The following is a 23,589-nucleotide window of genomic DNA, read 5'->3' on the forward strand; positions in this document are numbered from 1 at the left end:
ACAAGACAAGGCACCCAAATCCGACACCCGTCTAGCAGAGGCAATAGCCAGCAGAAACAATACCTTAAGAGAAAGCCACTTAAAGTCAGCAGATTCAAGAGGCTCAAACGGAGACCCTTGTAATTCCTGCAGAACCACCGACAAGTCCCAACGAGCCACTGGCGGGACATAAGGAGGTTGAATCTGCAACACACCCCGAGTGAACATATGCACATCAGGTAAGGTCGCAATTTTTCTCTGAAACCAAACCGAAAAGGCAGAAATATGAAGCTTGATGGAGGCCAGATGAAGTCCCAAGTCCAGGCCTTGTTGTAGAAAGGCCAAAAGTTTGGCCGTACTAAACTTGTAAGCGTCATGGTTGTTAGATGCGCACCAAGCAAAGTAAGAATTCCATACCCTATGATAAATCCGAGCAGAAGCCGGTTTCCGGGCCTTCAACATGGTTTGAATGACCGCCTCAGAAAATTCTTTGGCCCTTAAGACGGAAGCTTAAACAGCCACGCCGTCAAAGCCAATCGGGCTAAATCCTGATATACACAGGGGCCCTGAAGAAGGAGATCTGGGTGCTGCGGAAGTAGAAGGGGACGCTCTATCGAGAGACCCTGAAGGTCTGAGAACCAAAGCCGTCTGGGCCACGCTGGAGCGTTCAGAAGTAGGATTCCTCCTTCTTGCTTGAACTTCCTTTATTACTCTGGGCAGGAGTGACACCGGAAGGAACACGTATGGCAGCCGAAAGTTCCATGGAAATGCCAGTGCGTCCACGAACGCTGCTTGAGGATCCCTTGTGTGATTGTGTCGAGATGCCATCAGGTCCACATCTGGAAGGCCCCACTTGTCCACAAGGAGTTGAAACACTTCTGGATGGAGTTTCCCCTCTCTGGCGTGTACGTCCTGCCGACGTAGAAAGTCCGCTTCCCAGTTTAGGACCCCCGGAATGAACACTGCCGATATGGCTGGCAGATGGCATTCCGCCCACTGAAGAATCCGTGATACTTCCCTCATTGCCATGCGGCTTCGAGTGCCGCCTTGATGATTGATGTACGCCACCGTGGTGGCGTTGTCCGACTGTACTTGAACAGGTCTGTTCTGTATTAAATGTTGGGCCAAGTTCAATGAGTTGAACACCGCCCGCAATTTCAGAATGTTTATCAAGAGAGAATCCTCCTTGCTCCACCTACACTGAAGCAAGTGTTTCTCCAACACCGCGCCCCAACCCCTCAGACTGGCGTCCATCGTCAGAAGGACCCAGCTGGAGATCCAGAAGGGATGACCCCTGCTCAATTGTTGGTCCTGAAGCCACCAGCTCAGTGACAGACGGACATCCAGAGACAATGAGATCATTTGAGACCTGATCCGGTGAGGCAGGCCATCCCACTTGGCAAGAATCAGCCTCTGGAGAGGGCGGGAATGGAATTGAGCATACTCCACCATGTCGAAAGCCGACACCATGAGACCAAGCACTTGCATTGCCGAATGTATCAACACTTGTGGACGAGATAGGAAGCATCGAATCCTGTCCTGAAGTTTCAGGACTTTCTCCTGAAACAAGAACAACCGCTGGTTGTGAGTGTCCAACAACGCCCCCAGGTGCACCATGCTCTGAGCAGGGAGGATTTCTTCCAGTTGATGAGCCACCCGTGGGCTTGCAGAAACTGGATAGTCAGATCCAGATGGCATAGGAGAATCTCTGGGGAATTTGCCAGGATCAACAAGTTGTCCAAGTACGGTAGGATCCTGACCCCTTGACGGTGGAGTACAGCCGTCATTACCGCCATGACCTTGGTGAAGACTCACGGAGCCGTGGTCAAACCAAAAGGTAACACCCGAAATTGGTAATGGAGGTTGCCAACCGCAAACCCCAGGTACTGCTGATGCAACACTGCAATGGGAATATGCAGGTAAGCATCTTGTATGTCCAGCAAGACCATATAGTCCCCAGGCTCCAAGGCCAGAACAATAGAGCAAAGAGTTCCATACGAAACTTGGAGACCTTCACAAATTTGTTCAAGGACTTGAGGTTGAGAATGGGCTGGGAAGACCCATTCGGTTTCGGGACTAGGAACAGCGGTCAATAGTACCCCTTGCCTCTCTGAGCCAGAGGCACCTGTACTACCACTACTACTTGCCTTCACCTGATCCGAAGGGACGTCTGTCAGGCAAAATCGACGAGGGATGATTCTTGAAGGATACGGCGTAACCTTCAGTGACGACTTCCCGTACCCAGGCATCGGAATTGGTCTTCAACCATTCCTGGGTAAACCCTAGAAGTCGGCCCCCCACTCTACGATCCCCAGAGGGAGGCCCGCCCCATCATGCAGCAGGCTTGTCAGTTTTGGAAGCAGGCTGACGGGCAGCCCAGGCCCGTTTGAGTTTGGGCTTATTGGGTTTGGAAGTGCGAACCTGTTTTGGGTACGCCTGACCATTTGCTTTCCCTGAAGGATGAAAGGAGCGAAAGGAAGTACTCTTAACCTTCGGCACCGAAGGAGTAGTACTAGGAAGACATGCTGTTTTAGCAGACGCTAAGTCAGCCACTATCTTGTTGAGGTCTTCTCCAAAAAAAAGTCTCCTTTGAAGGGGAGTACCTCCAGGGTTTTGTTAGAGTCCATGTTCACAGACCATGACCGTAACCAGGGAATTCGGCGAGCCAAAATGGACGTAGTAGAAGCCTTGGCCGCCAGAATACCGGCATCAGAAGCTGCTTCTTTAATGTAATGAGACGCTGTAACAATATACGACAGGCATTGTCTAGCATGATCAGAAGCATTGGAAGGCAACTCCGCCTCCAGCTCCTGAGCCCACACTTCCACAGCTTCTGCAGCCCATGTCGCTCAATAGTGGGCCTATGCACCGCACAGTTTAGGGTGTAGATTTCCTTCAAACAACCCTCCACACGCTTGTCCGTCGGCTCTCTCAAGGACGTAACGGTAGTTACAGGCAGAGCTGAGGATACTACCAGCCGCACCACTTGCGAATGCACTGGCGGGGGGTGTTTCCCAATTTTTACTAAGCTCCGCAGCGAGGGGGTAGCGAGCAAGCATTTTCTTGTGAGGCGTGAACTTCTTTCCTGGATTTTCCCAGGACTCCTGACATATGTCAACTAAATGTTCAGAGTGAGGTAAAACTTGTTTAACCACCTTCTGATGTTTAAACCTGTCCGGTTTCTTAGGGGCAGCATCAGGCTCCGGTTCATCATCAACCTGAAGAATGAGCCTGATAGCCTCTAACAAGTCAGGAACATCTACCTGCGAAACAGCTTCCCCATCAGAAGCATCAGGATCAGAATCTGTAAAGTCCGTATAAACGCCATCCTCTTCAGACGAGGTGTCTGGGACGTTGGTGGATTGTGAGGAAGTAATTGCCCACTTAGAGGACCCCTTGGTCTTAGGCGGGAAATAGTTAGACTTTTGAGCAGTCAGTGATTGGTTCAATTGCTGTAACTAATTGGACAGTTGATCTGCCCAGACCCACGGCGGGTTAACCGCGGGGACCATAAGCGGTTGTACTGGCACAGGAGGTCCCTTAGGGGGTGTTAATCTAGTTACCAGCATATTCAATAGCGTAGAGAAGGTAGCCCAAGGTGGGTCATTTTGCACCCCCGTTGCTACAGTCCCACTGGGGGTAAGGAACCCTCAGCTGCTGTTATCCTCAAATGTGTCTGCGTGTCAACACCACGCAATGTGGGATCAGCCCCAGCTCCGTTGCCCTTTGTAGCTGAAAATCAAAAGCTCAATGCAAGGCAACACAGTACAATATCAGCAGCACAATACCTGACAAGAACCCCCTGTGCAGTGTATCAGCACAAACAGGGAATTCAAGAGGTATATGGTGACTAAAAATCACTGAGAAAAATACACACTAAGTATATCCTGTGAACTGCCTATATTATGATAAACCTGACACACTTAGCCATCTCGGGTTATAGAATATAGGGACAGCACACACATAGTCACAATGTACAATGTAGAAATTATGACATGCAATAAAACTGCACTGGACTAGCAATACAGAGTAGTACTATGTATAGCTATACACTTAATAGATATAATAGATATAACAATGCACAGTAAAAACTGGATGTATATCACAGGGTACTTGTACTAAATAACCCTGACTAAATGCACTTTTTCATAACTAACATGGTCAGCAGACATGTAGAATACTTAAGTGTCCTGTAAAATGCACAGCGCTGACAGGCAGGCGGCTTTACAGAGGAGCATTTGCTCAATCAGTCCCAGGATCAGCTCTGCTTGCTATAATGGCGCCCAAACGCTGACAGGGAGTGAGGGAGAGACATGCAGCTCCAGGGCGGGAACATTTACTGTAAATGGCGCCCTGGGGCTACAAGTCAAAGCCTTATCTCCCTGCTGGACTTCACCACCGGGTACTGTGGGCTTAGTAAACGGTTTTATGAGAGGAAACCGTCCTGTGCCCATGCCCTGGTGGTCTACTGGGGTCCCTGTATTACCACAGTGTCCACGCCAGCGCGCGCAGCCCGCCTCCCACCGGCCGTGCGGGATTGCGATTTACAGCGGGTCCCGTCGAGGGGACCCCTTACCTCCTCCCCGAGTGCGGCCACACGATCCGGGAGAACAGCGGTCGTGTGTGTGACTAACTTGGAAGAAAACCGGAGCCTCCGCTGTAGGGCGCGGGAGTGTACAGCGCCACTGGGGGAGGTGATGGAGCTGCAGCAGATGTCTGACATCTAACACAGTCAGTATCTCTGCTGCAGCCCTTGAAGTCTTCAATATTCTTTAAAAGCTTCTCTCAGGGCTGCTGGAGCAGCCTTCCTGTTGTATGCCTGCTTACTGCATGGCACCAACTACAAAACTGAGCTCCTGTGCACAGAGGCGGGGTTATAAAGGAGGCGGCGCTAGGCATTCTGGGAACAGTCAAAGCTTCGAGCCTGTTGGTGCCTCGGATCAAGATCCCACTCTACACCCCAATGGCATTAGCTGTGGAGCCCAGTGTACCCCGCAGCAGAAAATAGGATACCTTCAAAGGTCTTGTGATGTACATGCCTCAACAGGTCATTGCTGTTTTAGTAGCACGAAGGATCCCTACGCAATGTAAGGCAGGTGTTTTAATGTTATGGTTGAGGTGTGTAAATCAGCCATAGGGTACAGAATTCAGATTCCATGACACCTCACTTTAGTCTGAGAATTGCAGTTGTTACATTACTCCTTATGGGCAAAAGACTTCCATCAGAAGCTGGACATTTTTTATTTGGTTTTAACTTGCTAACCCCCTTCTATGCCTTAGGCCAGAGTTTCCAAAACTCCACCATTACAGTACAGGTTTTAAAGGATATCTATGCTTGAGTCCAGATGGCTAAATCAAGTTGGCTGAGGTTCTGTTTGTTACCTGTGCTCAAGCATGGATAATCCTGAGCTGTAACGGCAGAAACTCTGGCTTTGGCTCTATAGGGGTACTGAAAATACCGTGGACGCTCAACGCTGATCCCTCAATCCCCGGAATTGGAGCTTCCAATCCCGGCCATTTTTGGGCCTAAATCCCGGGATCCCGCCGATCCCGGGATTGGCCACCACACTTGTTACTAATCTAAATTCCTGAGTATTAGTGTATCATGTGAAAAACACCTAACTTTTGGGCCTACCTCCGGCTAGTGTCTTTCAGCTATTGAGTTTTGGACTCCAACCTGCTTGTGGACACAGTTTCCTCCAGAGGTATTGTGCAAGAAAGCAGTGTAACAGACAGTGTGTATGGGGTGACAGCTGTAACGACTTTTTGACGCCATTTTGTTCATGTATAACTCCATTTCGGATGTATGTACTATTTATTAGAAGTGCTTTTAATGACATATAGGCACGTTAGAAAATAGGATTTTGGTACTTACCAGGTAAATCCTTTTCTTTGAATCCATAGGGGGCACTGAAGTACTCTTGGGATATGGACGGTGCGTAGCAGGGAAGGCACATTTAAATATTTAAATGAGCAACCCTCCTCTTCCTTCCTCCATACTCCCAGGATCCTCAGTGTTTTTTACTGAGCCGAATAGGAGCGACAGAGAAGTGAACAATGGAGAATTACATATAACATTATAAAATAACGGACAACAATAAAGTTGACACATAACGTTACTGACAACTGAACAGTTGACACCATAACCGATAGAACTTGAAACTTTGAACCAGTCGGTGAGAATGTGTTACCATAAGATCCCCTGAACTTACCACAAACCAGTTAAAACTGCTCTGGGTGGGCGTCCAGTGCCCCCTATGGATTCAAAGAAAAGGATTTACCTGGTAAGTACCAAAATCCTATTTTCTTTTTCATCCACTAGGGGTCACTGGAGTACTCTTGGGACGTACCAAAGCTTCCCCCGTGGTCGGGAGAGCTGTTTGGCACCTGTAACACTATGCGACCAAAGCTAGAAGCTGATGCCGCAAACGTATCAAACATGTAAAAGCGCACAAACGTGTGCACTGCTGACCATGTAGCCGCACGGAAAAACTGCGTCGTAGAAGCCCCACGACCAGCTGCCCATGAAGTTCCCCCAGAACGTGTGGAATGAGCTGTTACTAATGTAGGTGGTTGTAACCTAGCATGAAGGTAAGCCTGACGTATGGTCAGTTTAATCCATCTGAATAAGGTCTGCTTAGAAGCTGGCCAACCCATATTGGCAGTATCATAGAGAACCAACAACGTGTCCGTCTTACGAACTGTAGACGTTCAGGATACATAAACGCATAATGAGCGTACCACATCCAAAGTTCCAGACTTTCCTGTTAACACAGGAACTACTATTGGTTGACTGATGTAAAAAAGATGACACTACCATTGGCAAGAAAGCGGGATTCGTCCGAAGTTCCGCTCTGTCATCATGAAACACCAAATACGGTGGCTTGCATGACAAGGCACCCAAATCTGAAACACGCCCTGCCGAAGCTAAGGCTAGAAGAAAAATAGTTTCCCCAGTGAGAAACTTAATATCCACTTGTTGAAAGGGTTCAAAATATGAAGACTGTAAGAAATCTAAAACCAGAATCAAGTTCATGGCGCTGTAGGTGGAATGATTGGAGGCTGTACTCTGAGGACACCTTGCAGAAAAGTGTGTACAGACGGCAATAGAGCCCAAACGTCTTTGAAAGTAAATTGACACAGCAGATACCTGCACCTTTAGTGTAGATAAACGCAGTCCTCCATCTAACCCCATCTGTAGAAATAAGAAAAGACGGAATAACTTGAAAGATGTCTGAAACTTCCGAGCTTCACACCAACCTATATAGGCACACCAAATTCTGTAATAATGAGCTGCCGTAACTGGCTTCCTAGCACGTAACATGGTTGGTATAACCGATTCTGGAATGCCGTCCCTTCTTAAGAGGACGGCTCAACAGCCACCCCGTCAAACGCCGCCGCACTAAATCGGGGTAAAGGAACGGACCCTGTTGTAACAGGTCCGGACGTAGTAGGAGCGGCAAGGATCGTCTGCGAGTAGTCCGCGGAGATCTGAGAACCAAGCTCTCCGAGACCAATGAGGCGCTACTAGTATGACTGTGGCGGCCTCTCTTGTGATCTGTTTCAGCAACCGAGGGAGGAGCGGAACGGTGGAAATAGATACACGAGGCTGTACGGCCACGAGATTGTGAGAGCATCCGCCGCCCCTGCCGGTGAATCTCGCGTTCTGGACACATACTGGGGCGTTTGGTGATTGTGGCGAGATGCCATCAGGTCCACTTGAGGGTAACCCCCCCTCTGGACCAGCATGTGAAACACTTCTGGATTTAATGCCCATTCTCCCGGATGAAAATCCCGACGGCTGAGATAATCCGCCTCCCAGTTGTCCACTCCCGGAATGAACACTGCCGACAATATCACTTGGTGATGCTCTGCCCAATTGAGGATTCAAGCTAATTCCCGCATTGCCATGCGGCTTCTCGTTCCTCCTTGTTTGTTGATGTACGTGACCGCTGTCGCGTTGAATAACTACACCTAGACAGTTTGAGACCGAAGCATGTGCACTGCTTGCCGTAGCGCATTGTAAATTGCCCGGAGTTCCAGGACATTTATAGACAGCAATCCTTCGTGATCCGCCCAGAGACCTTGGAGCTGACAATTTTGAACTACAGCTCCCCAACCTCTGAGGCTCGCATCCGTCGTTAGAATTATCCAATTCCAGGCGCCGGATCGTTTTCCTGCGGTTAGATTGTGTACCTTGAGCCACCAGAGTAGAGATACTCTGACCCGTGGCGACAACCTCACCCTGTGGGGAGTCTGCAGATGCGAGCCCGACCACTGTGCGAGCACATCCAGTTGAAAAGGACGTGAGTGAAAACTTCCGAACTGAAGCGCTTCGAAAGCCGTCACCATTGTGCCTAACAGACGAATGCACAAAAGTACCAAGACTGTGCGTGGTACCAGATGACGAATACTCTGTAATGTCTATTCTGGTAGATAATTTCCTTGATCTACCGTATCGAGAATCATTCCTAGGAATTGAAGTCGTCGAGACAAATTTAGATGTGATTTCTTGAAGTTGACAATCCCACCGAACCAGTACATTGTACGTTAGTAATGTATTTAGGAGTCTTTGTCGAACTGGAGCTGTGATGTAGAAGGTTATCTTAGCACAGAACCATTATCACCACCTGGGATCTGAGAATAACTTATCACAGACATCAGCCTTGTGACAACCCGAGGCGCTGATGAGAAACCAAACTGGAGAGCTTGAATGGTGGACTGCCAACGTTTAAGTATGTCAGATGTAGTGGCAAAATTTTGAACGCGTAAGAACGCATCCTTGAGTTTTTAGGGAGAATATGATTTCAGTGGTTGTAAACCTGCAATCACTGATCGCATGAATTCCACTGATTGAGCCTCTTTCGGTTTAATATGGAATATAACAGTCGGCCGGCTGCGGCACTACAAACAAAATTGAAATAAACTTGAATCTAGGAGACTGAATAGCGGTCTATAGAGCTGCCCTTTGTGTCCTCTGACACAGGTTGGCTAGTTTTGGATCTAGCCTTGACAAACCACAGCAAAGGTGGTAGACAATGGAACTCTATGTGTGATTGACACTAATTATGTTACCGCAGATCTGTGGATTTGAGTAATAATGTCAAATGAGACATCAGAAGAAATGCTCGCCCAAAAGAAGAAACAAGGCAATTAAAAACTTGCCATGCCATTGGCTTGACAGCAGCCGTTGTGTCCGAACGACAATGAAACCACCTTCTCGACCACGTGTAGTCATGTCGTGTGTTGTAGGACCTACTGGAAAAGACTGAGGTTTAAAAGATTTGAACCCTGGTGCAGTTTTCCTTGTAAGAACTGTAAATAGACTCTCACGCTGGAGCGTGAAAACTTTAACTTCCTAATTTAGGCGTATATAACACATTTTCGCGTAAGGACACGCAAAGCGTCTGTCAACCACAAAGATTGATGGTGAACTAAGAGAACTAACATGGCTGACATCTATAGCAGACATGCGTAAATCCTCAGGCTATATACCAATGTGAGTAACAAGCCGTCGAAACTGTTCTGAGGACAGAACTGGCTATTAACTACGTTATTTATGCAACTATAACGTCGGTAACCCAAACACCAACTACAGCATAGACATTGCCTTTAGCATAGCTTGAATGTCCACTCTGACTAGTCATTAAGTGTAGTTGTAGGTGGGCGTAAAGAGGAAAGGACAGGACAAAATAAATCCTTTTTGGGAGCACTCTTATTGAAATTAATAGTGATAATCAATCAATATACAGTACACTGTATATTGATTGATTGTAGTTAAACTACAAAAGTTTTTTTGGGAGCACCACCAATAGACAAGGTGCTATCCAAAGAATTGGGTATTAGCACTATTTATATTGGTTATTTTCAGATTCTACTATATTTATATGTGGCCTTATAGTACACAGCTAGTGCGGAACTGACAAACCTTTTCTTTAGTTGTAGGTGGGACCTGGAAAGATTTGACACCCAGAAATGCTGTCATAGACTCTGGTATAGTGAATGGCTTAATAATAGAATTAGAACAATGGACACACACACGCCCGCACAGGCGCTCGCTGCATTCTATCTTATAGAAACGCTTGCATTTGAAATAGGTTCCTTAGTGGCATTAAAACTCAGAACCTTGCGTCTGGCATTGAATCGTTTTGTACCACACAGCCGATGTTAGCATGCGCCCTCTGATGGGTACTATTTATTTATATTTATCATCAGCCATTCACACAGCGCACACACACTCCGCAGCGCTCCCACAGAGAACACATGACCCTCCAGAAGAGTATGTGACTTTGTTATAAACAGTTAGATGTAGCCGCTCAAACAGGATTAGTATAGATGTCCGATGCGGACTGGTATTCCCACTGTGCACATGGATTCCCTTAGATATCTTAAGTAATGTGTACATAAACTATAAAAGTATTGCTGCATACCTTCTTGTGACAGAAAATTCCTAACACCACCCCTGCTTCTCTAGTGGGGAAGTGTTGTAGGACCGCAGAAACATGTCCTGGATAAAGAAACAGGAAATTGAGTTAAAATGGTGTCCAGCCATGTGCGTAGTGCCATGTGCTTCCACCATATGTTATTTTCTTTTTTTCTTTTTTTTTTACTTCAATCAGATGGGGCATGCAAAAATTGAGATAAAACTCAGTTTTGCTCCTCTCCACGGAAATCTTTAGTAAAAGGCAAAAGATTTGTTCGTTCTGAAGAGAAACCAGAGCATAAGAAAAAAATAAACAATACAAATCAATTTCCAACTTACAGTAATGTTAGTCACAACAGTATACATTACATATTACCGCCTATATATGCAAGATATACATATGTAATATACTTCCTACGTATATATGACATACTACAGCATCTACATGCCATCTATACATCTGTAATAAATCACCATGCATATATTAGATACTACAACATATGCATATTATCCATAACATATGCATGCAATCGGGACCTGTGCATATGAGCTACTCTCCTGCTTACGAGACAGGCGCTTTAACCACTAAGCCACCACAACACATCAGGTATAATCATCCCCCCCCCCCCCCCCGTGTCCCCCGAATTCCCCATGTGCAGCCATAGTGCTCTCCCCTTTCCCACTGACATAGCTAGCGGAAGGGAGCCAGAGAGCAGCGGGGGACGGATGGAGAAGCCCAGCGGCGGCAGCCTGTCTGTCCGCGGCTGGGCTGAATAGTGCGCAACCGCTGAGCACAACGGCCAGCGGCGGAAGACCACGCTCCCAGCACCTGCTGTGTGTCTCGGAGCGTGCAGTACTGGGGGAGTGCATTAACCTTGCGGAAGCTGTGGAAGCTAACCGCATGTAGCCTCCTCCTTCGTCTTGCGGCAGCAGCGCTGAAAGCGCCTGTTAGAAAAAATATGACTCCTCTGAAATCTCCTCCACCCAGCGTGTACATGTGGAGGAGATTGCCGCTCAATCCCGGACCCTCACTTCTCTGTAAGTGGGGAAGGGACCGCATGCTGCCTGGCTGATACGGCCGTGCTTTTCCTACAAGCGCCCACGTGTCAGCAGCGGCTGGAGGCAGTACAATCCCGGACCCACACTTCTTAGTAAGTGGGGAAGGAATTGTCTGTAAAATCAAAAGCAAAAATAAATGTGTAAAAAGTAAAATAAAAATTGAGCTTTCAGCTCATGATGTGCTTCCCTGAGGCACATAAAAAACACTGAGGATCCTGGGAGTATGGAGGAAGGAAGAGGACGGTTGCTCATTTAAATATTTAAATGTGCCTTCCCTGCTACGCACCGTCCATATCCCAAGAGTACTCCAGTGACTCCTAGTGGATAAAAAAGAAATATAATTCCAAAACAGTCTTTCACCTTTGACCTAGTGCGAAGGACATAGGGGGTTATTCTGACCAGGTCGCACGCAGGCTATCTTTTGCACTGCTGCAACCAGGTAATCACCACCTACAGGGGAGGGGGTTAGGGCTGTGCAGGGCAGCAATTGCTTGTGCAGAGAGCTGCACAAACAAAAAGTTTGTGCAGTTTCTGCACAGCTCAGGACTTACTCACCCGCTGTGATGATGCTGCTGCTTGGAGCTGACGTCAGGAACCCTCCTCTTCAACGGCTGGGCACACCTGCAATTTTCTGGACACTCCTCGAAAACGATGAGTTGCCGCCCAGGTCCGCCTTATTCCTGTCAATCTTCTTACATTCGCCACTGCGAACGGGTCGGAATGACCCCCATAGTGAGTAGGGAGTGGACACAGCTTTTAACAAATATATGTTCCTATTATCAGTATCTCAGATGGAAACGATCAGTATCTCAGATGGAAACGGTCTAGTAAGTGGTTTAGGGTATTGTGTTTTTAAGTGGGTTAAAGGGTAAACTTGTCAAGTCTAAAATAAATTATCTTATGTGAACAACTACTGCATAGAGCGTTAGAGTCCCTGAATCTAATATCTTTAGAGACAATGGGGGTGATTCAGACCTAATGGTAGATGTGCTAAATTTAAATTTAGCACATCTACGATCAGCTTCCCTGACATGCGAGGGAGACGCCCAGCACAGGGCTAGTCCGACCCGCATATCAGGCCCTACCCCGTCGTACAAGTACAAAAGCGGCTTTTGCTCGGACCGCACCCCCTAAACGGAGGCCAAACGCTGCCGGCCCGTCCAGTGACCGCCTCTGCATGTCGATCAGGCAAAGGCGATCGCAAGTCTAAGACAGCCGTCGGCTGTCTGCCATGCACCGGCGCACTGCGGAGCCGGCGCACTTCAGACCTGATCACTGCTGTGTGAACACGCACAGCAGCGATCAGGTCTGAATTAGCCCCAATGTTAGAATATTCTTGCTGGAGGGCTATAAATCCTAGAGACTTAAACATAGCACATCAGTTCCGATCGAATCTAGTTCTGTCTGCAGTGGACCTAGCCTTCTACAAATCCCCTCCAGCTTTTAACTTGCAATGAAGTTATAAGACAGGACCCTGGAGATCGACTGGACTTCATTATTTAAACTACTTGATCGATGACCATCATCTGGGACAGATCTTAAAACACATGCGATAATTTGTTACCTACTTGCATGTTTTCATTGTTGTAAATTTAGATAGATAAATGTTTATCCTTTTTGAAATGTCCTGTGTGAGTTTCCATATTTAACACATTGTATCCCAGAACCTGGTCGCTAGAGTTTTTCAACCGACAACACAGTGAATGATCATACAGTATGTTCCACCTTCTCTTTTAGCCTGTCGGGGACTTATACATGCACTATGGCATAGATATGTGCAAAGCACCAGACTTCTGATTAGGCGCAATTTTAATAAACCGTTCCACAACCAGAAACTGCTCCCAGAGGCAGCAGACAGGTGTACCTGGGTAGCCAGCTTGCAGCACCAGAAGATACATACTTGGGACCATTGAGAACGTAAGCTCCTGCACAATGGTACAAACAAACTATGCTTAAAGCCCGGAGAGGAAATGTGAGAAGAGGAGACGCTTTATATACTATCCGAGATTTGGTTTTAGATGCATTTAAGGGCTGTCATGGCATATTGAAAGGAAATTAATATATGGTTTCTTCTTTACATACACATGGAACCTGATCTCTGAGCCAGTCAATATTAAAGCTTCATTGGGCATTCTAAGAAGAGGGGTATGTCTCTTTGCTCACTATATAATATATAATTAATTGCCATTGTTAATTACATAACACTGAACAAACCAAGTAATTAGTTCAAGATAATAAAAAAAAGGGGATATGAACAAAACGGTCTTCTTAAACGTAACCAGAGTAATATGTTAAGGAAACAATATTTACAAGTGAGCCAACCTTTAATTTCAAAATAAATTTTATGATAAAAAAAAAGAGAAAAGGAAAAAACAAAAAAAAAAACAAAGACAAAAGCTGCAAAGCAAGGTGATTATTACAGATCATTGATTTTTGTTCATGAGCACAGACCTAAAATACAGAACACAACACAATGCATATTTCCAGCTTTAATCCTATGACCATAGCATCCAGCAAATAACAATTTGACATACAAAAAACAAAAAGACAAACAAATGAAAACACTAACCAGACAAAGAACTATAGTTACGACTTATCCGCACATAAATATGACAACTCATTTGTAAGCACTACTCTTGCTATACACTTTGTTATTTTAAGGGGAGTCATAAAATTACAACAAGTTTGCAAATTACCACATGGAACACAATTAAATACATTTATAAAACATCAAATAGTTTTACACTGTTTCTTAGAAATTTGTTTTTACCAATTTTAAAGGCAAAATACAGGAATGCAATTAGTAGCAATGAAACACTGAATCCACTAATGGCATGAATTAACTGTTACACTAACTATATAGCAGAAAATACAGAGGCTGCAGTACATTTGTCATAAGGCATTTTATTTCGGCAAATTTCCTTTAACATAATGTGACTGATTTGGAAATTATTTTCTTCATTAGGAATTACAATACTGCCTTTGTGAACACATTACACACTCTGCACAGAATTGTGCTTTATGCCTTTCTATATCTTAAGTCTTCGGACAAGCAGCTCAGGAGCTTTCTTTTGCTTGTTGGAAGATTATAAATTTGCAGACATTCAGAAAGTGCATTGGGTAGCTGCACAACACTGAGGTGGCCATTACATGGGCTTATCCAATATTCATTAGATTATAGGCTATATATTGACTCTTAACTAGTGACAGCACTGAGGCACACTTTCAATTTTGAATTAAAGGACCAATAAATATTAAATAATTTTAAAAAGTGACACTTATAACATTCATAAATATATATGTAGAAGTTACACATGCTCGGTATTAGGAGGTTAAGAGTTTATGGACAGGGGATGTACTTTTCCTGTGCATAACATACTTCAGGCCTGGCCAACCTGTGGCTCTCCAGATGTTGTGAAACTACACATCCCAGCATGCCCTGCCACAGTTTTAGCATTCCCTAGTAGCAAAACTGTGGCAAGGCATGATGGGACTTTCAGTTTTACAACAGCTGGAGAGACACAGTTTGGCCAGGCCTGACATACTTCCTTCTAGTAATCCGAAGAAAGGACACAATAGGCATTGTTGATAACGGAATACAAATAGCTTGTAGTGAGTTTAGCTGCTCACGCAGGATATAAACCATTTGAATTTACCTAGAATTTATTATGGAACCATAATAAATGCAGTCACCCACTGACTATGGTTATTAAGTCCAAGCAGCACCAAGTAGGCCAGGAGTGATCCAGCTTTCTTAATGTTATACTATAAAATCTAACCCATGTGGTTACATACAGAAGCTGCCAAATTGGGCACAGATCAAGTCATTTTACTCTGATGTTGAACAACTGGATCTTCTAGTGCTATGGCAGGTTTAACAGGGTTATGTACAATCGCAAACATATACTCTGCTAGGTAAACAAATCCAACTCTTGAACTTGTCTTGAATATAGTGAAGTTAAGGTGAAAATTTTAAGAATGAAATAGAACATAGTATTCCTTTTGCATACGTTTAAATTCTATTGGTTTAAGATTTAAATTCACGTAAAGCAGGAGTTCAACTCCAGTGCTCAGGTACCAACACATCATACTTTGTGGAGCTCTATAATCATGCACAGGCGAGTTAATCAATTTTGCTGGCTCAGTAATTGTTCCACAGACCGAAATCCTCAAAACATGACCTGATGGAAAACTTGAACGTTGAAAACCCTTGCTGCTAACTTTTACATATAGTACTGTGAATGTTACAAATCGCATTTTAATATTATGGGTTAGAAAGTATATTAAGGACAATAATTAAGGAAATACTAAAATAAAAGTTATTTAGCCATTCCTCAGGAGTGGCACAACAAACACTGGGGCAGATGTATTTAGCCTGGAGAAGTGATAAAGCAGTGATAAGTGCAAGGTGATAACGCACCAGCCAATCAGCACCAATATGTAAATTGACAGGAGCTTACTGGCTGGTGCGTTATCACGTTGCACTTATACCGCTTTCAGATCGCAAATGCCGGATCCCACCCGGTAAGAGAAACGGATCCGGCATTTGCTCTGCTTTGCTGGCTTTCCGACCCGGGTCGGTTGCCCTAGCAGCGGGAAGGGGGTGGGGGTGTCTGAGGGGGGGGGGGGGGGGGCGCGCAGCAGCAGCAGGGGTGGAGGCGGCGTTGGGAGATAAGCTCATCTCCTGCGCTGCCTCTCCCTATGCTGTGAATGGGAACCGTGTCGCATCGAAACGGCTCCCATTCCCACTGCGCCTGACCCGGTATTCAACCCGGTAATAATGCTTTTTTACCGGGTTGAATTGCCGGGTCAGACGACCCACTAATTCGGCCAAAGTGCTTTCACATCGCACACTGACCCGTTTCGACACGGCAATATGCCGTGTTGATACCGGGTTATTTGTGCGATGTGAAAGGGGTATTACTGCTTTATCACTTCTCCAGGCTTAATACATCTGCCCCACTATACTTTATCTTTTTCCAAATTAGTAACTTCATGTTTTGTTTCCAGTAGTCATTTCAGATTTTGCTTTTGCCATATTTGAATACATGTGAGAAAATCCAGTTAACCTTACAGTTACTTACACAGCACTTAATACATTTTTAGGTGGATTGGAAACATATAGATATAAAATAGTATGGAAAGGGAACTGTATCAATTACATTGACAATATTACAGTTTAAAATCACATTACACAAACTAGGAATATTTTACAAAGCTTGCAAAATAATGGTGTTATCATACGTTAAAGATGTGGGCCTGATAAATACTGAGGGAAATAATTGATTTGGAACACTTTGCAACACTAACATGAGCAAACCGTCACATAAGAGCACTTTCTATGAATAATATGTGAAAAACAAACAAAAAAAAACAAAATAAGCAACTGCCAGTTGTTCATTCACCTGGCAAAGTATTTGAGAAGTCTAGTACCTAAATGTTAATACAATAAATAATTTATTCATAAAAAGAAAAACAAAACAAAAAAAAACGATTGGGGGGGGGGATGATCCCTTGTCAGATAGGGAAACAGAAGTTAGTATCGTTACACACGTTTGTGTAAACTTCAAACACAGCTGACAATTTATATGCGACAGTCACATACATAAGACATTTTCCATCAGATCACATACAGTAAATAAATAAACAGTAACATGACAAATTTAGCATATTCTTCTACATAAGTGTTATGGTCTGTACTATGAATGTAAGGTGATATGTGCAAGCTACAGAGAAACCAAAACAACATTTATCGCAACTTTCCATGAACTGTGACAGGAGGAGAGTTATTTCATAGCAGTTAAACATGTAAAAGAATTACAGTGTACGCCAACAGCTAAACTATAGAGCAATCTCACGTAATGACGATGGTTTAGAACAAATGCACGACCATGAAAATGCTAATCTTTTTAAGGAACATGATCAAATAAAATATTGACATAATGTAATATAAAAATACATGTTAAGCTATTTACACTGATCTGTTGAAAATAACAGTTTACATAAGGACAAACAAGATGAAAATGAAGACCTTATTAAGGTGGGCCGGTCCTGTACACATGGTGGGGTTTGCTATTTTGGGGGCTTAACAAACATTGAGTATAGGTGATTGGTTCACTGGTTGACAAAGATTAGACTGCACATCATTAAGCGCTTACAATTATTGGACGTTGGGGATTTATTGCATATGGTCAGTATACGAGACCTGAAATATGACACACAATAACACATAACCAATGAATGCTGACTTGGAAAAACACTTTGGTTTACAGAACGTTTATGCTTTTATGTATATAAAAAGAGGCTACTTTACATTCTGGATCAGTTTAGTGTATAGTACATAAAAGAAAACAAAAAACGTTTTAATGTCTAAATTTGATGACCTTTTTTAGAAGTAGCATGTATCAAAACAATGCCTTGTAACTGGGGGGAATGGCTCCAAAATGTTTCTCTCAAGAATTTAAGACAATTCTTGAAAGAGAAGGAATATAGGTCCTTGAATCAATGCATTGTGGGCTGCATTTCAGTCTGGATCCCGATAAGAGATGATGGCTGTTGACCAGTGCTTGCGGTCATTACTGGCCTTGGATTTAGACGAGGAGGCAAAGAGCTAGCTGGGCGAATTAAAGGTGGAGGGGGTTGGTTGAGAGTGGGTCTTGGCTGAACAAATCGGGCCTGTTGCTGAAGAGGAGGAGGCTGCCTGTGCAGTGCTGGTGCAGCTGGCAGCGTCGGCCGAAGAAGTGGTGGAGGCTGGTTCAATGCTGTTACTGAGGCTGCTGGAGCCGGAGCAGAAGACTGTGTTGGAGGTGACTGTCCTGCTGGGGGAACTGTCTGGCTGGTCTAAAAAAAAAAGAAAAAAAAAAAGGAAAGTGTATTTTAAGTGAACACAGTTACAAAGAAACTATTCCTTTACAAACTGAAAAAAGAAGTTTCTATGCATTATATAAGTACAAAAAGTATACAGCGCTATACAATCTTTTTGTATCTATTAAAATAGTGTTCAATAAACAGCTATAGTTCTAGATATATACAATACATTGGGCAGTAGGCAGTTACCAGATTAGACGTTTATACTTCTGAATACTACCTTTTTATCTGACATTTATCAGTAACTGGAAAAAGAAAAAACTTCTCTGTGGATACACAAACACACCTCATCCTCTTCATCAGTGCTCTTTCCTGATGGCACATGAGAAGTGTTTTTTGTGTCATCCCCTAAAGTAGAAGCATCACCATTAGAGGTCTGGGTTCCTTGTTCTGCTTCCCATTCCTGCAATACCTCCTCTAAGTTAAACCGACGCCTGTAGTTTACAAAGAAGTTCTTCACTTGACCAACAGTCTTGTTGCCAATTACATCTGCAATAGCTTGAAAATCTTTACCATATTTGCGGACACCTGGAAGGCAAAGTACAATATTCACCAAAGACGATAGACTCATTCGGTGCTTTGTATGTCAACAAATGTGCAAGGATGATCTCTTGGCTTCTACATATTACATATCTAGACGGTGGCGGTCATTATTCCTACTTGTTCCATCAATCCTACACAAAAACTGTGCTATCACATATGCAGATCTTTCATTTATCTTAAAGTTTTACATGTGGTGTTCAGAAATGTAAAATTCACTACGTAGTAGGGGGAATGTATTACAACAGGCCACGGCAGATATGGTCTGCTCCAGCAGAAATAATAGGTATATATGATAAAAAAAGTTAATACAAATTTGCCATGAGCTGGAATTGAAATAAAATCTTTAGTACGCCTATTGCCGATATTTAAAATACTGCAGGGCTTCTAAAAAAGAAAAATATAGAGGGAAAAGGAAATATGCATTCGCAATCCAATTCCAAACTCGCATTGCTTAGTCAGGGGAAGGTAGTTTTTTTGGGGGGGGATTTGCACCCCCGAGGGTGTGAAAAATATTTAATTTATGGTAAAAATATCAGGACTTGCCTCAGAATCCTACCTTACGACTAATTAGGCATATGGAAATTTGCAATTATCTTAATTTGGCCATTAATTACATGTCATTTAGAGTTCGAAAAAAATAAATGGATCAAGTCACCCCAAAACCAACTTTTGTGTCAAATTATGCACCTCAAATATAACTGAAGCATTTATTTCAACAAAAAAATAATTGCTTTTGTACACTGACTTTTTTATTTTTTTAAATGTAGTTGCCTAAAATTACCCCAAAAGCACTTTTTTCTTTTTCATTTCTTTGTAATTAAATGAAATTCAGAAGCTTTTTACTTTTTTTTTAAAAAATGCACAACTTTTTAAAAGCTTCCAGTACTTTCCTTAGGTCTACTAACAGCCCTATATAAGATTCTGCGAAGTTGTCACTTTTTCGGTTTCCCCACATTTTCATGCACCTATCCAAGATCACATTTAGTGGGGTATTCAATTAGTGCAATTTTTCGACCAGTCGAAAAAAATGCACTTTTTCGCCCATTTCCAGGTCGAATTTATATTCGACCTATTCAATGCCCATGCCGTTTTGGCGACTGGTTGAAAAATCCGGCACTGGCGAAAACCAAGTGTATCAGCGAGTTCGCCGCCGATACACGTGTTTTGGCGAACTCGCAGGATTTTGACCATTTTTGCCACAATTTTCACCCATGCCGATTTGAAAAAAAAAAAAAGTGAAACGGCATGTGCGAAAATGCATTAAAAAAATGGGCGAAAACGCCCGCAATTGAATACCCTGTGTCAAATTAGTGCCACTAAATTGAAAACCCCCCTTAGCAGAAAATTTCCTGGGCATCAACGGCAAAGTGCTGGAGTGTTACCGCAGGGACAGCGGGCAGAAGTGTGCGCTGAAGGCAGGTGCTGGCCCTGGGGCTCAGGGTGTGTGCCAGGGCACAGGATAACCTAGGTAGAGCAGGGACGCAGCATAGCCATGGCACAGCTAGGTTATAAAAACATGGCAGTAGTGCATGTGTTATATGATGAATACAAGGCAGTGCCAGGCTTATATGATGAGTACATGCCAGCGCCAGGGTTGTATAATGAGTCAATGACAGCGCCAGGGTTGTATGTGTAAATGGCAGCGCCAGGGTTATGCGGAGAGTACAGGGCAAGCATGCCAGCACCAGGCATATATGATGGGTAGATGTAGTGTAGATCTGGGTGGCTGGATGCAAGGCATGATCCCTTAACTTTCTGGTGGGCGGTGAACACTTTAAATATAGTTGATGAAAGCACCCAAGACCCAAAGGTCGCGCTCCCTGCCTGTCCACACGCTACTGCGTCTATTTCCGTCCTGCACCGTGCACCTCCCCCACACACGGCACCCCTGCCCACCCCCACCTGCGGCACCCCTGCAGCCACCACCCACCCCCCGGGCTCCCCCCACACCCGGTCCTCCCCAATCGCAGTAATCCCACACCCGCCCCTCACCCAACCGCAGCGCCCACAGACCCCCTTCCCCTGGTCGCGGCGCATCTGACCCCCTAAGCCCCCACGACACCCCTGCCACTCCCCCAACCGCAGCACCTCCAGCCCAGCCCCCATCAGACCACCCCCACCCGCAGCATCTACAGACACCCGCCCCCATCCGCGGACCTCCCACACCTGTCCTTCCCCCACCCGAAGCACCTCCGAACCCCCTCCTCCCATCCGCAGCATCTACATTCCCCATCCACGCCACCCCGCACCCACACCTCCCCCACCTGCAGCACTTCTGGAACCCATCACCCGACCCCCCTACCCTGCGTCCCCCCTGCCCCATACGCACAGCACCTCCACACACCCTCCTTCATCCACGGCCCCCAGCACCAGCCCCTCCCAGCATCTACAGACCCCATCCCCTCTAGACCCCCTCCCCCCACCCTCTGCACCCCCTCCGTCACCTGTGCCCCCCGCTCCTCCCCCACCCGCAACACCTCTAGACCACCTCCCCCATCCACAGCACCCCTCGGCACCCACCCCTCCACCACACATAGCACCTTGGACACCATCTGCAGCCGCTACTAGTGATTCCCTGAATCACGGGTGATCAGCGGCACGGAGAGGCACCTCCACCTCACTGCACCCCCCCCCCCCCCCACACACACACACACTGAACTTCTGTGAGTATAGGTGCTGCCATTGGAAATTGGGTTAATAAACACTAATTATGTGGCCATTATGTGTATAAGTGGTGCTGCTACCTGTGGGCCTTGTGTGTAGAAGCGACTCTGCTACCTATGGGCACTGTGTGTATAAGCGGCTCTGCTACCTGTGGTCATTGTGTGTATAAGCACCACTGCTACTTGTTTGCATTGTGTGTATAAGCGGTGCTGCTACCAGTGGGCATTTTGTGTATTAGTGGCGCTGCTACCTGTGGCCACTCTGTGTATAAGCGGCTCAGCTACCTGTGGCCACTGTGTAGAAGTGGCGCTGCTACCTGGGGCCATTGTGTGTATAAGTGGCACTACTACATGTGGGCACTGTGTGTATAAGCGTCTCTGCTACCTGTGGATATTGTGTGTATAAGCGGCTCTGCTACCTGTGGATATTGTGTGTATAAGCGGCTCTGCTACCTGTGGGTATTGTGTGTATAAGCGGGCTCTGCTACCTGTGGCCATTGTGTGTGTATAAGTGGCTCTGCTACCTGTGGCCATTGGGTGTGTATAAGCGGCTCTGCTACCTGTGGCCATTGGGTGTGTATAAGCGGCTCTGCTACCTGTGGCCATTGGGTGTGTATAAGCGGCTCTGCTACCTGTGGCCATTGGGTGTGTATAAGCGGCTCTGCTACCTGTGGCCATTGGGTGTGTATAAGCGGCTCTGCTACCTGTGGCCATTGGGTGTGTATAAGCGGCTCTGCTACCTGTGGCCATTGGGTGTGTATAAGCGGCTCTGCTACCTGTGGCCACAGGACTTTGGTGTCTTATCTACAGTGCATTGCTGCTATTTATCTGGTACTTTATCCCGGACTGCACAGGACTTTGTTATATTTTCTACACTGCATTGCTGCTATTACTCTGGTACTTTATGATGGATACACTAGCAGTATATATTACACTATGTTATTCATCGTGCCCTCTGCAGCCACTCTTCACGCCCTCACAAAGGGCTACTCCCCCTTGACCAGCGCACGCCCTTTCCCTTGCAATATATACCGCGAACATAAAAATAGTTGCAGGTAATACTCCTTATAATAGCAATTATAGCATGCCCGAATCTAGAACCAGCAATAGCGACGCGCATCACTATGGGTATCCTCACGGAGAGATCCGTGTTTAATTCTAAACAATCTAGTCAATCTAGTATCCCCCTTATGACTTGAGATAAACCGTTTAATTATCTTTCATTATCTGATAATTTAGAGATAAAGAAGACCCCGTAAAGCATTGCTTTGGCAAAATGAACTTTCAGAGAACAATTCCTAATCCCAGACATAGAACATGCGTTCGATCTTGCTTATATACGTAGTCACGGTCTCTTATGGGTACACACCCTTCCCTCCAGTTATAGGAGTTGCAAATCTATATACAGACTAGATATATGTGGCTCTGTGTCCCAGAAATACAAACACACCCAAATTTCAGGGGATCAGAGTCGAATACAGTCCCAGTTCGGAATCACTTTGAGGTTCTGAGTGGTCTGTTGCCAGTTGTTGTTTTTTTTTAATCAATGTTTATCATTTATCGATTTTAAAGGAATCCAAAACGGAACAAACAACAAAATACAAACTAAAACACTTAAGGGTGGTTTTTCCAAAACCAAAACACGATGATGAATTAGAACAAAAACACGTGGATCCGTGCACAGCTCTAATATGGATATAATCTGCACATTTTTCTGCTGCATCTACATATTAGGGGCATGCATATAGTATTTTGCGCGAACGTTAGCAGCATGGGCCATGTAATGGTTAGCATTACTGCCTCACAGCACTGAGGTCATGGGTTCGATTTACACCATGGCACTAAATGTGTGGAGTTTGTATATTCTCCCCGTGCTTGTGTGGGTTTCCTCCCACAATCCAAAAATATATACTGGTAGGTTAATGGGCTCCCAATGAAAATTAACCCAAGCAAAAATGTGTGTGTACTTGTGTTAGGGAAAATAGATTGTAAGCTCCACTGGGGCAAGTTCTTATGTGAATGGCCAAAGCGCGATTCTCTGTGATGCACAGGACA

The 23,589-nt window shown here is 45.1% G+C and overlaps 1 protein-coding gene and 1 non-coding gene across 5 annotated transcripts in view; both read right to left on the reverse strand.

Moving 5' to 3' along the window:
• Window positions 1-10,586: 10,586 nt before the first annotated feature.
• LOC134913391 (U5 spliceosomal RNA) lies at window positions 10,587-10,702 on the reverse strand. Its single transcript, XR_010177157.1, has one exon. It is a non-coding gene; the product is annotated as a U5 spliceosomal RNA (small nuclear RNA).
• Window positions 10,703-13,937: 3,235 nt separating this feature from the next.
• The window catches only part of RCOR3 (REST corepressor 3), a 135,461-nt gene continuing 125,809 nt past the window's right edge, over window positions 13,938-23,589 (reverse strand). For 3 of the 4 annotated variants that reach the window (XM_063918268.1, XM_063918267.1, XM_063918269.1), the window contains 2 exons: window positions 18,615-18,856; window positions 13,938-18,301 (listed from right to left, as the gene is read on the reverse strand). In XM_063918268.1, coding sequence (XP_063774338.1) covers window positions 17,963-18,301; window positions 18,615-18,856 — 581 coding nt within the window. In that variant the 3' untranslated portion in view covers window positions 13,938-17,962. The remainder of the gene's footprint in view (window positions 18,302-18,614; window positions 18,857-23,589) is intronic. The other variant, XM_063918270.1, reaches the window with a different exon arrangement.

This window comes from Pseudophryne corroboree, chromosome 4 (assembly GCF_028390025.1).
Source record: "Pseudophryne corroboree isolate aPseCor3 chromosome 4, aPseCor3.hap2, whole genome shotgun sequence".
NCBI classification, from domain to species: domain Eukaryota; kingdom Metazoa; phylum Chordata; class Amphibia; order Anura; family Myobatrachidae; genus Pseudophryne; species Pseudophryne corroboree.